Here is a 15410-nt window from a genome sequence, read left to right as displayed (position 1 = left end):
AGTGTCTGTTCAGGTCCTTGGCCCATTTATTGATTGGGTTATTTGTTATCTTATTGTCTAATTTTTTGAGTTCTTTGTATATTCTGGTTATTAGGGCTCTATCTGAAGTGTGTGGAGTAAAGATTTGTTCCCAGGATGTAGACTCCCTGTTTATCTCTCTTATTGTTTCTTTTGCTGAGAAAAAACTTTTTAGTTTGAGTAGGTCCCATTTGTTGATTCTAGTTGTTAACTCTTGCGCTATGGGTGTCCTATTGAGGAATTTGGAGCCCGATCCCACAGCGTGTAGATCATAACCAACTTTTTCTTCTATCAGATGCTGCGTCTCTGATTTAATATCAAGCTCCTTGATCCATTTTGAGTTAACTTTTGTGCATGGCGAGAGATAGTGGACAGATTTCCATCCTGCGTAGTTCGACTGCGGGAGCTCCATTTCTCCGCACGGAGGGTCGCATAGCCTGACAGGCAATCGCCCCGCGGCTGGCGTCTGTGGTGCGCGCTGGGGAGCGGCAAGGTGCCGGAGCGGGAGAGCAGCGATACGGATTCGGGGGGCTCCCGCCAGTGGTACATTGGCAGCAGGGAGTTCTGAGTTCCGGCTTTGAGTCAGAGGAGAGAAGCGGGCCAGTTTGGTTCCAGACACCAGTCGGACCACGGAGGAGGACAGCAGCTGCCATTTCGGAGAGATGATGTAATCATCCCCTTGTTCTACTGATCTCAGCTCATTCAGCTACGGAACAGGTGATTTCTCTTTGTAAATACAGCCATTGACATGATTCTTTCTCCTCAGAGACTCCACAGCTCCGCCTGGTGGATGGTGGTAGTCGCTGTGCAGGCAGAGTGGAGATCCTTCACCAGCATTCCTGGGGCACTGTCTGTCATAACAACTGGGACCTGAAAGATGCCCACGTGGTGTGCAGACAGCTGGGCTGTGGAGTGGCCTTCAATGCCTTGCTTTATGCACAATTTGGAAAGGGATCGGGGCCCATCTGGCTGACAGAGCTGGCGTGCACAGGAGAGGAGGCCTACTTGTGGAACTGCACTGCCCTGGGCTGGGGAAAGAACAACTGTGGGCACTCTAAAGATGCAGGAGTCATCTGCTCAGGTATGGTCAGTGCATTTTCCATTATCTAAGAAATGGAAGGTTCCAAGAAGTAGTGTCTGATTCCTGGGGGACTAAAGAAAGAATTGTCCAGAGAGGACTAAGAGGAGAGGCCTAAGAGATCCTTCCCTGAATCCACAGATTCAGGGATAGCAGTGGATGATGCTCTTCATTTATTCCTGTCATTTAAGTCTGTAACATTGTCCTGCCATTCTCAACTTTTTTACTTGACAAGATTTTTTTGTAGAGTATTTCAACTTAAAATCAATCTTCATAATTTTGTTTCTCTAATTTATTATTTTGAGGATTACATATAAATTGGTACACACAATCTGTTTGCAGTACTTTTCAAAGGACAGACAAGAAAGAGGCCCTACTTCTCTCAGTTGAATTGAGTGCTTGCATATGTAAAGTCAAAGATATTTTTACACTAGATTAATAGGTATGTGGGTAGAGGGATCAAACACATCACAAGGAAATTTATGGATTAAAGGAAAGTTAAAATACTTCTTTCCAGATTCAAATATCAAAATCTTAGTTTATTGGTAGTCACAATTTCTCCTTTCATATCTATAACAGTATATTCTCTCTACATTTTGTTTTTTATAAATTTTTGTATAAACTCATATTCTGAGGTGAATTTAACATTGTGCTGTCATATCAATGTTGGAAATAGTAAAATATTAATACATATTTATTATGGTATGAGATTATGTAGTTTAGGACTCAGATCAAGGTGGTTATTCAGTGATCTCCCATAAATATCCCATGTAAACATTTTTCACAAAGCAAAAAACTTGATAGGAGAAAATAAATGAGGTGTATGAAAAGAAAAGAAAGCAGGTGAGTTTCTGTTTTTATGATAATATAAAGAAAAGACACATTGAAGGAGAGAAGAAAATAAGAGTTGTGCTTTCCCTAAATCTAAGAAGCCCAGCATGAAGAAAGAAGCATTCTTCTTGGGGAATGGAAAGGTAATTAAGTCCAGGCCTTAGAATTGAAACTCAGAACTAGGCAGGTGCCCAGTAGAGCCCAACAATCCTTGTTCCCATGATAGTAACCTCAGATGGAGATCAGGAACTGTTTTTGGTTGGGCAGCAAAGAGACTGTCTCTCTCCCCCACTCTTCCAAGATGTCTTGACAGAAAGAAAATCAAGACTCCACTTGCTAAGGAACAGGACACAAGAGCAGAAACAGGATTTTGTCTTAAAGCACAATTCCAGGCCCATCGTTGTGATACTCTGCACTCAGTAGGAATTAGAGGCCTTAAATGTAGACTGACCTCATAGAGAGAGCAAGACTGTGTGCTGGTGGAACAGACTCAAGAAGAGTCTGTGGCTGGTTGCAGGAGTCGTGGGCCATGAGTCTACCTCAGCAGTAGGCAGCTCATCACACTGAGGACGTTGGTCCCTCCCAGTTCTGTGTCGCCTTGGCAGGCTGAGGCCTCAGTGTGTGACATATCTTTGCAGCATTTTTGGCCACAGGATCACCCTCCTTGTTCCTTCACAAAGCCCCAGGAAGCACACAATGGAGAGAGTTAAGTCTCTCCTTGGGGGTAAAAATTTAGTTGTGCACCCAAATTTGACCTGGACCCTTGAACTCTTGTCATTACATATTATAATACAGATTTCAAAGATGAAAGGTAAAGAGTCCAAAGGAATCAAGAGAAATGAAATAAACAACACATACGAGTGTCCTAATTCACCTGACAATGAATTTCCTAACAAGAAACATGTAGACAAGAAGTGAGTGCCATTAGATTCTTATAGAACTGAAGGAAAAATATGCCAATAAAAAATATAAAACAAGCAAATGTTCTTTACAAATAAATAAGTATAAAGACATTATCAGACAGCTTCCCCAGCCAAGTAACCATAAAGTATAGCAATCCTCTGCTGAGCATATATCCCTAGGAAATGAAGTCAGGATGTTGAAGAGACCTCTATACTCCCATGTTTATGGCAGCACTACTGACAGTAGCTAAGAAAGGGAAACAATCTAAGTGTCCATCAACTAATAAATGGACACAATGAAGTACATTTACATAATAGAATACTCTAGCCAAAAAAAGAAAAAACAAAGAAGAAAAAAAACAAAAGAAATGAAATCCTTCCATTGGCTGTAGCATGCATGGACCTGAAGATCACTAGGCTAAATGAAATAGAAGAAGGGAAAGAAGAACAAAGGTCTCACTATATGTCAAATCTGAAAGAGGTGACCTCATGAAAGTTTAGAAGTTTAGACTAGAATTGTAATTACCATAAGCTGGAAAGTGTAGGGGTTAGAAATGGAAGGTCACAGGTTTTACTTAGGAATAAGAAATTCTGGTGCACCATTGTACAGGTGGGTGATAACAAGATTGAACTTTATTTCAATAGCAAGAATAGAACATATTGGAAATTTTCACAAGAGTAAATGAACAGTGTTTGAGGAAATAAGACTATATATATATATAGTCTTATATATATAAGAGTAGAGATGAGGCATAAAGGCACAGGATATAGCAGGGCTCACTGAGAGAGTAGCAGGGGAGACCAAGAAAGGAGGAAGCTGAAGTGAGAGGAGCTATCACTGAGAGGCATAATTCAGGTCACAGTGGATCTGGATACCATCATATCTCTAATCTCTAACAAGTCTCTTATTCTTTCCACGTTCTGTCTTCTCTGTCATGTCTTCAATAGTATATCAATAGTACATCAGTTTTAGTAATTTTTAACACATTTAACACTGTCAACAGGTTTCATCACTGGAGAGCTTTAAACTTAGCTATGAAAAAGAATATTATGTTGAGGTATTTAGGGTACTGGAGAATTCAGATAGAGAGGTTTAGAAAGGGAAATTGAGTCTAAGAGTGGATTTAGGATAAATATCATGGTATCTCATTTATTTATACAGGAAACACCTACACCCAGACATTGCCTGCGAGCTGCCCATCTGTGTCCCTATAAGAGAAGCCACTAAAAGAGTCCATTTGCTCGTATGTGCTAAACACATTCTCTGTACCTTCAGTTCTCTTTACTGCCAATCTTTCAAGTGTCTTAGGGCACAGAGAAGCACCTTTTTTTTTTTTTTGATTGGTTACTTTTGGGCCTTGGTGCATCCTTCTTTTGGCCTGAAGCACAAGTGTGTCACTATCTCTTCTGATTTATGGAACAAAAAGTAGAATTTGTTTTCTAGTGTGCAAGATGTAGATGTCAAATCTTAAGATTTTAAAGTTACTTTTAATTTTTGTTGTGTTGGCCCTTTAGAGATTTTATGGAATTTGATTAATTGTATAAATTATCTATATGTATGTACACGTATGTTCATGGGAAAGTGCATTCATTCATATCATGAAACAGCAATTTAAAAAGCACATTACAAATTCATTCTCCAAAATTTATCTTCACACACTTGCTCATAGAATTCATATTCTGGCACAACAAATTGAATCCACACCCCACACTACAACCCTGGAAAATGAAAAGATTTCACAGCATTACCTGTGAATTGTAGCTTCGTCCTTCTATTTGCTGGTATTGGTTGTTGCTTATTTTTTCTCCCATAGGATTTGTGCATCTGGTTGGAGGACACGGACCTTGCTCTGGGAGAGTGGAAGTGAATTCTGGAGGAGAGTGGATTCCAGTATCTGATGGGAATTTCACATTACCCACAGCCCAGGTCATCTGTGCAGAGCTGGGGTGTGGCAAGGCTGCATCTGTCCTGGGGAACATGCCCTTCAGAGAGGACAGTGAACAGGTCTGGGCTGAAGAGTTCCAGTGTGAGGGGCAGGAGCCTAGCCTCTGGTTCTGCCCCAGAGTGCCCTGTCCTGTAGGCAGTTGCCCCCACAAAGGAGCTGTGCATGTTGTCTGCTCAGGTGAGACAACAGGAAGTTAACCTCCCTACACAATCTACTGAGGTAAGAAAAATATGTAATGCTGCTAAAACCCTGTCTTCTACCAGGATATACAGATGTTCGGCTCATGAAAAATGGCAGCTCTCAGTGTGAGGGTCAAGTGGAGATGAAGACCTCTGGAGGCTGGAGAACACTCTGTGCCTCCCACTGGAATATGGCCAATGCCAATGTTGTCTGCCGTCAGCTGGGCTGTGGAGTTGCCATCACCACCCCAAAGGGAGCATACTTTGTGGAAAGAGGAGATGAGATCTGGAGAGACCAATTCCACTGCTCAGGGTCTGAGTCCTTCTTGTGGAATTGCCCTGTGACTGCCCTGGGCGTTCCTGCCTGTGCCCATGGAAACACAGCCTCTGTGGTCTGCTCAGGTAAGAGAGGTAAGGGCTGACTGGTACTTGAGTGACATGTCTCTAAGAGGAGACAGCATGGAGAGCTGACTTCAAAAATTAGACATTTTGTGGTGAATTGGGATTCTTATTATCATTCATCTTTCAGCCCTTTCAAGAAATATTAAGAGGATTGGTTTTAAATAGGCATTATAATTTATTGAAATTAATGGATAACACTATATAACAATGAATGACAGCTCTGTCATGTTCCTCACTTTGGATTATCAGAGAGCATCAGCAGCTCCCAGATGTCACCTGCACATCCCTCCAGTCACTGTGCCCTTCTCCCCTCCAAAGAAGAGCACTCTAACTTTTGCTGCCAAAGAATTTTTTTTCAGGTTTTGAGCTTTATGTAAAATCATGTACCATGTTCCTTGTTGTGTCTACTTTGAATCAACATAACATTTAGAATTCATCCATGCTTTTAATTTTATCTCGGCCTCATTTATTTTTATTGCTGTAGAGTTTTCTCCTAAATAAACACAGGATCATGTATTGATTCATTCAAATGATATGGAGATTTGAGTATTTGCAAATGTTGAGTTCTGAGATAATGATCCTACATATTACCATGCCAATATTGTTTGGTGGAAATATGAATATATTCATATACATTTTCAATATTTTCTTTTTATTTTTCCTATCTTTTTTTTTTTTCAAAAAATGATTTTATTTTTAGGAACAAGGGGAAATCTTACCATATGTTCACAGTCATTTTGTAAGGAACCCATTTCAAAGAAGGTCCATAGCCCACAGCAGTCCTGGCTAATCCCATGTACAGGGGCCTGGCTGTTCTGAGTGCTAGGGGAGTTCTCTGGGACTGGGTGTAGCATTAAGAAAATGTCCATTGTCTTCCATCCACATAATGACCATGGCTCACAGGTAGGCACAGAGACGTTCGAGTTGCCCAGGGTTGGTATTACTTAGAAATAGCAGCTCCTTCTTCCCTTCTTCTGTAGGAGCTTTTTCATGTTGTAGCCAATTATTCTCTAAATAATACTGAATACAACTTTCAAATTCCTTTGGGTTATAACTGGAAACCAAAATGGGAAGAAAGGGATCCAGGGCATCAAATCCTTCCTTTCCCAGCAACTCATGCGGCAGGTATGCTTTCTGGGGCTTAAAGAGAGATCCAGTCTGGCTGAAAGTCAACACAATGGCACCTGCGTGCCAGTCATTTTTCATCATTTTCCTCAGGTTGTGAATAAGTGCTAGTTTGTCTGGAGCAATTGGGGTTTTATCTTCTCTTTTTAATGTGGTCCTTCCCCAAAGGGCATTTATTCCATCCACTGCCATCAGTAGACGAAACATTCCCAAAGAACTTTGCATCTTTAGCTCCTTCATCACGATCCCAACTGCGTCTGTGGTGTTTCTCACACGGGTCAGACCCTGTTCAATCACTTCTCCCAGAGGATTGCCTTTCTCAGTGATTTCTCTCTTATTCCAGACATATTTCTCTTGAACTTTTATCTGGCTAAGGAAGTGTTCGTTTGCAGTTTTGAAATTCTTCAGCCAGGTTGAAGCCTCTAAAGGTTGATCAAAGCGCTGTTTATTGTAGGTAGACTGCAGAAGATCCCAGCAATTTTTCACCCAAAGATGAGCATCTGGAATATGCAGTATCAACCAATCATGCTTGGCACAGAAATGAATAACATGACAAAGACTGAGGGTTTTGCCTGTTCCCTTCTCCCCATAGAAAAGATACCGCACAGCTGGATGAGCAAAATTGGTGTTTTTCAGATAATGCATAAGCTCTAGGGCTGGCTTTCGTATCATCAGGCAAGCTTCACCAAATGTTTTCACCAGTTTCATTCTGTTTTGCACACCTGCATTACAAATCGAGGAGGCAGGCCATGGGGAAATACAGTCTTCAAATTCTGGAGGGGGATGCTGTAGTGCTGGCCCTCTTGCTGCTCCCCATGCTTGGCCGGGTCACTTTCATTAGTGCGGAAAATGGCTCGGGGACTCTCAATTGGAACCTGGTTTTCTAGGTGAGCAGCAGCGATTCGGGGTGCCTGGGTCCCAGTGTGCAAAAAACATCTAGGATCCAACCTCTGGCCCCTGGAGATAAGCTTTGTTATCCCATTCAGCATTGTCCCTGAACTCGTGAATCGAAGATCAGTTCCCCTCACGCAGTGACTGTTACTCACTACCAGCAACCGAAGCGCTCGTCCAGCAACTGCCTATTTTTCCTATCTTAATATTGTCTTCATTTAGGGATCAAATTCTTCTTCTTGATGAAGCACAGTGTATCAATATTTCCCATACACAGAGTGTCCTAAAGTCTTTTTTTTTTTTTTTTTTTTTTTTGTTACTGGGGATTGACCTCAGAAGCACTGGATCACGGGACCACATCCCCAGCCCTGTTTTGTATTTTATTTAGAGACAGGGTCTTACTGAGTTGTTTAGTGCCTCACCATTGCTGAGGCTGGCTTCAAACTTGCAATCCTCCTGTCTCAACCTCCCAAACCACTGAAATTATAGGCGTGCACTAGTGCACTTGTCTCTATTGTCCTTTTAAATATAACTTTACTACCATAGATTATAAACATGTTCTCCAATAGTGTCTTATACATCTTTAGTTACTTTTATTTTATATGTAATTTCACAATCTTTCTGGGGTCAGTATTGTATATAGTGTGTGTGATGCTAAAAAATGTTTCATATTATTGTTTGGACATTCATTTGACTCAAAATCATTACTAAAAAGGTTTTTCCCCACTGCTGTGTCACCTTTGAAATATACAGGGTGTAGATATTTCTGATTCCTGCTATATACTCTATTTGATTTTGTTCTGTCATTTTCTAGGACTGTAGCCATGCATATTCCCTTAGTTATCATAACTTTATAGCATGTTTGATTAACTTTTTTAAAGTTTTCTTTAAAATAACTGCTCTAATTGTGTTGTTTTTCCTGCCCAGTGCAATGATCATACTTAGTCTTACGCATTTCACATAAATATTATAAACAACTTTATAAATTTATCTTTTATTTGTATTTATTTTATTTATTTTATGTTATAAATAATTTATTTACCTTTTACTTATATGTGACAGCAGAATGAATTGCAATTCTTATTACACTTACAGAGCACAAGTTTTCATACCTCTGCTTGTATACAAAGTATATTCACACCAATTTGTGTCTTTATACATGCACTTTGGATAATCATGATCATCACATTGCACCATCATTTCTAACCCCATGTCCTCTCCCTTACCCTCCAACTCCTCTGCCCAATCTAGAGTTTGTCTGTTCCTTCCATGCTTCCTTCCCCTATTCTACTATGAATCAACCTCCTTATGTCAAAGAATACATTTGGCATTTTTTTTTTGGATTTGGCTAATTTCACTTAGCATTATCTTCTCTAACTCCATCCATTTACCTGCAAATGCCATGATTTTATTTTCTTTTATTGCTGAGTAATATTCCATTGTATATATATGCCATATTTTTTTACTCATTCATCTATTGAAGGGCATCTAGGTTGGCTCCACAGTTTAGCTTTTGTGAATTGTGCTGCTATAAACATTGCCATGGCTGTATCCCTGAGTATGCTGTTTTTAAGTCCTTTGGGTAAAGAAGAAGGTGAGGGATAGCTGGGTCAAGTGGATGTGGAGACCTCTGGAGGCTGGAGAACACTCTGTGCCTCCCACTGAAATATGGCCAAAGCCAATGTAGTTTGCCATCAGCTGATCTGTGGTACAGAGGTGAATCTCCAGTACCAAATGGTGGTTCCATTCCCAATTTTCCAAGAAGTCTCCATACTGCTTTCCATATTTACTGCACGACTTTGCAGCCCCACCAGCAGTGTATGAGTGTACCTTTTCCCCCACATCCTTGCCAACACTTATTGTTGTTTGTCTTCATAATAGCTGCCATTCCAACTTGAGTGAGATGAAGTCTTAGAGTGGTTTTGATTTGCATTTCTCTAATTGCTAGTAATAATGAACATCTTTTTATATAATTGTTGATTGATTGTATATCATCTTCTGAGAAGTGTGTGTTCAGGTCTTTGGTCATTTGTTGATTGGGTTATTTGTTTTTTTGTTTGTTTGTTTGTTTTGTGTCTTTTACTGGTGTTTATATTTTTGAGTTCTTTATACACCTTAGAGATTAGTGCTCTATCTGATGTGTGAGGAGTAAAAACTTGCTCCCAAGAAGTAGGCTCTCTATTCACCTCACAGATTTTTTTTTTTGTTTTATTTTGCTGAGAAGAAACTTTTTAGTTTGAATCCATCCCATGTATTAATTATTGATTTTAATTCTTGAGGCAAAGGAGTTTTATTATGGAAGTTGAGACCTAATCCCACATGATGGAGATGAGGGACTACTGTTTCTTCTATTAGAAGCGGGGTCTCCAGTTGTATTCCTAAGTCCTTGATCCATGTTGAGTTGAGCTTTGTGCATGGTGAGAGATAGGGGTTTGATTTCACTTTGTTGATACATCTAATACAATAAAATCATGGTGATATTAAATTGAGTTTGGATTTGATCTAAACATCAAAATGGAGCTAGTTGACTTACAATGTATATCTCCAATTTCTCTCAGTGATTATAGATATTTTTTACTAGTTATACTCTTGGCTTTTTAATGTTTTTGATGCTACTTATGTTTCTTATAATGAAATGTCCTAATAATTAATTCTGCTTATGTTTTAGATAGCTTTTAGCTGCTGTGACAAAAAGGTCTGACAGGAACAATTTTAGGAGCTAAAGTTTATATTGATGTTCACAGTTTCAGAGGTCTCAGTCCTTAGATAGCCTACTGTATTCCTTTGGCCTCAAGATAAGGCAGAATATCATGGTGGAAGAGTGTAGCAGGAGAAAGCAAGTCAACAGATGGCCACCAAAAGGCAGAAATAGGGAGAACTCTGCTCAACAAGGACAACATATAAACCCAAAGATACACACCCAGGCACCTACCACATCAAGCCACACCCTACCTGCCTACAATTACCTCCCAGTTAAAACTATGAGAGGATTAATGTGCTGATTGGGTTAAGGCTCTCATAACATACATCTCACTTTTAAACTTTCTTACATTGTCTCATGCATGAGCTTTTGGGGACACCCAGTATCTAAATCATAACAATTAGTTTTAACATTTGGTTATTTGTGGTTTTGTTTTCCTTTTTTCTCTATCATTTATTTTTACTTTTTTGATAATTTGAGAATTCTGAATAAGCTTCAAGGATAAGATAAAATTCCCAGGTAACCTTACCAGGATTCCTCAATGCTATTATTTTTCTATATTCTTGCCTCCTTCTGCCATATTCATCCCTGGATATATAAAACATTTCTGAGTGACTATTAACATTAGGTAGATAAGATATATGTTCCTTTAACCTTCCAATATTTTCAAGATTTTTTTATATAACCACAATGCCATTGCCAAATTCCATAAATTAACTCTCTTGTCTTCTGTGTATGATGAAGAACATGTGGTACTTCTCTTTCTGTGTTTGGGTAATGAACTTAACATGTTGTCCTACAAATTCATCCATTTGATGCAAAAAAGTAGAACTACATTCTTCTTTACGGCTGTATTTATATCACATTTTCTTTATGAATTTCTCTTTCATTATGCACCTGATTCCATATGGTAGCTATTGTGAATAGTGCCACAATAAACGTGGAAACATATGATTGCTGTTTCACAGTAAATGTAATTTTCCTGGTTGCTATTGCTTTTTAATGCATTATTCCCACCCCATCACCCCCCAAAATAGCAACACAAATAAAAATATTTTATTTTGCCCATACTTTCAAGATTCATAAATTTAGCAAGGATTCTTGGCAGTTGCCTCTTATGGTTTCTCATGAGGTTACACTTGGATCTCATCTGCAGCTCAGGTCATTGTAGACTTGACCATGCTGGGAATCCAGGACAGTTCATTCACATGGCTGGTAGCTTGAAGTTCAACTAGGGCTGCTGACAGAACAACCTGCAAATGCTCTCTCCCACATAATAGTTCCTACAGAGTAGATTTCCCATTTAAAAAAATCCTACTAAGTCAAGAGGAGGAGGCAGGACTTTCGTAGCAAGGTTCTCAAGTCAAGCTGTGCTGCCTTCACCACATTCTGTTGTTATAGACAACTCACCACTGTCAGCCCAGATTGGAGGGCAGGAGGAATGGACTGTACAGGTCAATGGACCTTGACACAGATTTTGTGGGTATTTTCAAAAACTAAAATTGTATTAAATATCTCACTTTGTTTATTTTCTAATTTGTATTTTTGTGTGATCAACTATGGCTTTAATACCTAAAACTTGTAGAGTATTTAGGATGGTAGGTTCTCTCACTATTGCTCTTAGTATCCTATTTTATTCCTTATGTGTTTGTCTTTCTGTTCTTCACTCTGTATTTTTCCACTTATATACCATTTTGTGTTAACCTACAGTGATTTCAGACTCATCCTCTGGTTTCCTATTTTTAGCTACTGACTTTTTATTGGTTCTTTAAAATTTTATTGACTCTCAATCATTTATTTGATTTTTGTTTTCATTTCTCTAACAATATGCCCATATTGTCATTTATTTATTCATGACTATTTGAATTACCTACAAGGTAATTCACCAATACTGCTCTCTGAATATGTTTTCTTTTTTTCTACTTTGCTAATTTTATTTTATTCATAAACTCTTTAATATGTGGGGTTGTTTTTCTTTTTTTTGACAAACATTGTATTTGAAAAAGCATCTATCCTACAAAAACGTCAGAAAAGGTTTTATTTAACTTCTTCACTTCACTTTATTTAGGGTAGATCACCTTATTCAAAAGAATTGAAGTGGTGAGATACTGTGCACCATATCTCTGACAAAAATTCTTTTACAAAATATGATACAGGTTTCCATTTGTTTAATATGATTCTTCCTCTTTGGTCCAACCTAAATTTTACTTGTGTACTCCAGGAAAAAACTGGCAAACATGCTGAGATTTTCAGAGTCTCACCTACTACTATCGAATGGTCAAATGCCTCCAGGGAAAAATCACTGATTCTAATTTTTACTTTTCTCTGAACTTGACTCCTAAGTCTTGATTCCCTGGGAACTGTGAAATACTTTCCAACAGCGCTGCTATATTCACACTGTGCTAATGTCATTCCTGGGACTGTAGAAGATTTACACTTCATTTAACTAAGAGAAAAGTGTGTGTTAGAAGCAGAAGCAGAATCCTTGAATAGAAGATAGTAAATTACTGATTGTGGGCTATAGTTTTCAGATTTCATCACTAGATAATTGGCAAGTTTAAATCAATTTTCTGCTTTCTAACCCCTTTGGTAGGAAGCCAGACCCAGATGCTACCCCAGTGCAATGACTCCTGGTCAGACCCAGCAGGCTCTGCAGCCTCAGAGGGCCATACTGCCAACTGCTCAGGTGAGCAAGACCCCCAGCACCAGAACCTTCCCATTCCCTGTGTAAATGCCCACTGACATGACCCTGTCTCTCCTCAGACAGCAGACAGCTCCGTCTAGTGGATGGAGGCAGTCATTGTGCAGGGAGAGTGGGGATCCTGCAGCAAGGCTCCTGGGGCTCCATCTGTGATGACAGCTGGGACCTGAGTGATGCCCATGTGGTGTGCAGACAGCTGGGCTGTGGAGTGGCCCTGGAGGCCACCATCTCTGCTCACTTTGGAGAGGGATCAGGGCCCATCTTGCTGGATGAAGTGAACTGCACAGGAGAGGAGGCCCATGTGTGGCAGTGCCCTTCCCAGGGCTGGGGCAGCACAACTGCAGTCACAAGAAGGATGCTGGGGTCATCTGCTCAGGTATGTGCACAGGCTGGGAGGTCTGGAAGGGTGTGCAGGATGGTGTCTGAGCATTGTACAAGGGTTGGGACAGGGCAGAGGGGAAGGACAATTCTTGTCCTTCCAAAAGAGAACACGAGGTGTTTCTGTTTTCTGCTGCAGCATCTGAGCTTCTACTCCTTCCTTCCAAGCACTGTCCCCTGACACAGTTATTCTCTACAATATCCATTAAAAGTAGTCATCACTCTTCTGTGACCTGTGGGTGCAACATCCTGACCCACTGAATTAGTTTTCTATTTCTGCTGTAACAAGTTACCGTAGACTGAATGACTCAAAACAACACAAATATGTCATCCTATGGTGTGTACATTAGAATTTTTAACAAGGTCTATGTGGGCTATAAACAACATGTGAGCAGGTTGTAACAGCTGAAGCTTTGGGAAGACTCATTTCCTTCCTTTTGAAGCTTCTAGCATTTGACTGAATTCCTTGTCTCATGGCTTTTTTTTTCTTCAAAATGACAACAGGGCAATACTCTGATCATCTTTTCATATTCACATCTCCCTATGATGAGGGGCAAAAGAATCATCTGATTTTGATGATAGACTTCTGGGATATGATTAGATTGCACTCAGCTACTAATCCAGGCTGATCCAGAATAATCCACAAAAGGATCTTTTCTTAATTGTGTCTTAAAAGCACTTTGGCAATGAGGTAAAATATCCACACACTCCCAAGATCAGGCAGTGGACAGTCTGTGCAGCCTGTCCAGACAGTGGACAGCCTGTCCGCTCTGTTCAGCCTCCTTTTCTAGGATCTGTGAGATGGTTTGTCAGGTAGTAAATAAAGTTTCTTTTCCACAGAGCCCCCAGGTCACTGTTCCTCCTGTTCATTTGCTTATATTACATTGTTGTAGAAACAGAAAGAGAGGTACAAGTTAGGGAAACAAGTTAAAGGGACAAAACTTGCAGTTTTCCACCTAGTGGACATTTCTTCAGCAGAGTCAGCAGTGAACACTCACTACTTAGGAATAAAGAAGAAAAAAAAAAAAACAACAGCAGTAGGATTTCAATAATCCCTGACCCCTGTTTTCCTCCTCTTGCTTTTAGACTTCCTGGCTCTCAGGCTGGTGAGCAAGGACCAGGAGTGTGCTGGGTGGCTGGAGATTTTCTACAACAACACCTGGGGCAGTATATGCCAAAGCCCCGTGGAACCTGTGACCTTGTCCATGATCTGCAGACAGCTTGGCTGTGGGGATGCTGGGACTCTGGATTTCTTGGTACCTTCGAGGGAAAGTTCTAGACCCCGCTGGGTGGATGGAATTCACTGTCGAAAAACTGACACCTCTCTCTGGCAGTGTCCTTCTGACCCCTGGAAACATCAATCTTGCTCACCAAAGGAGGAAGCTCATATCACATGTACAGGTGACCGACAGTCTACTTCTATGAGTCTTTCCTATACCTGTAGGTTGTTGTCAGGAAAGGTTCATATATTTAAAAATAATGGATGCGTTGAAATAAGTCTACAACATGAATCCTGGTTAGAGATTACTTGACCCACCTGTTGCAATCCTGTTTCAAGGCAGATGTGAGAAATCCAGCAATGATAGTGATTTATGTGAAAAGTACCAGATAGCGAACTTAGCATATGGGACCATAAAGTTACACTCTGATGCACATTCTTACATTGTATTAATTAGCTAATGCAGTCTTACATTGTATTAATTACTCTGTATTTCCTTAGTGAGATGGTGAAAGATTGAAGCTCAGTAATATACATTGTTTGCTATGAGTTATCACGTCGTTTCCCACTATCACCACACATAATGAAGCTTAATCATCACATTAAAGGCTTGGTAGGCATTATGGTGATCATTTGTTTCAGATGAGGAAAATGAGGTTTGGAGTAAGCACTTCATCTTTCTCACATTTTCAATTAAGTGAGTGGCAACTTGGGGGAATTCAATACAATGGGCTGTTCATTCTGGAATCCACTACAGCCATCAGACAACCTCTCAGATTAGTTTGTTGATGATAAGTAATTGGGTGATTTGTAGGTAGAAACTTACTTTCAGCCAGGAAAACAGACACATGATGAAATTACCATCCCTGCTCTCATGGAGTTTTCACTCCAGCCTGATGACACACACCTTGCATGAAGTTTAGTGTCACGAAGGCATGGTAGGTGCTGTACAAATATGTGAATTGAGGAAGAGAGAAACCATATTTAGATTGCGAAAGAAAGGAGGAGTAGAGTTGCAATGCAGGAAGAATGTAGAGCA

The 15410-nt window shown here is 40.0% G+C and overlaps 1 protein-coding gene and 1 pseudogene across 1 annotated transcript in view; one reads left to right on the top strand and one right to left on the bottom strand.

The window, feature by feature from the left end:
• The window catches only part of LOC113177347 (scavenger receptor cysteine-rich domain-containing protein DMBT1-like), a 183070-nt gene that overhangs the window by 38585 nt on the left and 129075 nt on the right, over positions 1-15410 (top strand). The window contains 7 exon segments of the mRNA XM_077799079.1: positions 785-1099; positions 4644-4952; positions 5039-5356; positions 12667-12759; positions 12837-13103; positions 13106-13150; positions 14239-14596. Coding sequence (XP_077655205.1) covers positions 785-1099; positions 4644-4952; positions 5039-5356; positions 12667-12759; positions 12837-13103; positions 13106-13150; positions 14239-14596 — 1705 coding nt within the window.
• Positions 6071-7554, bottom strand: LOC113177348 (small ribosomal subunit protein mS29 pseudogene; annotated as a pseudogene).

This window comes from Urocitellus parryii, chromosome 5, assembly GCF_045843805.1.
Source record: "Urocitellus parryii isolate mUroPar1 chromosome 5, mUroPar1.hap1, whole genome shotgun sequence".
NCBI classification, from domain to species: domain Eukaryota; kingdom Metazoa; phylum Chordata; class Mammalia; order Rodentia; family Sciuridae; genus Urocitellus; species Urocitellus parryii.
Note: the sequence above shows the minus strand (reverse complement) of the source record. Positions and strands in the feature narration are given on the sequence as shown.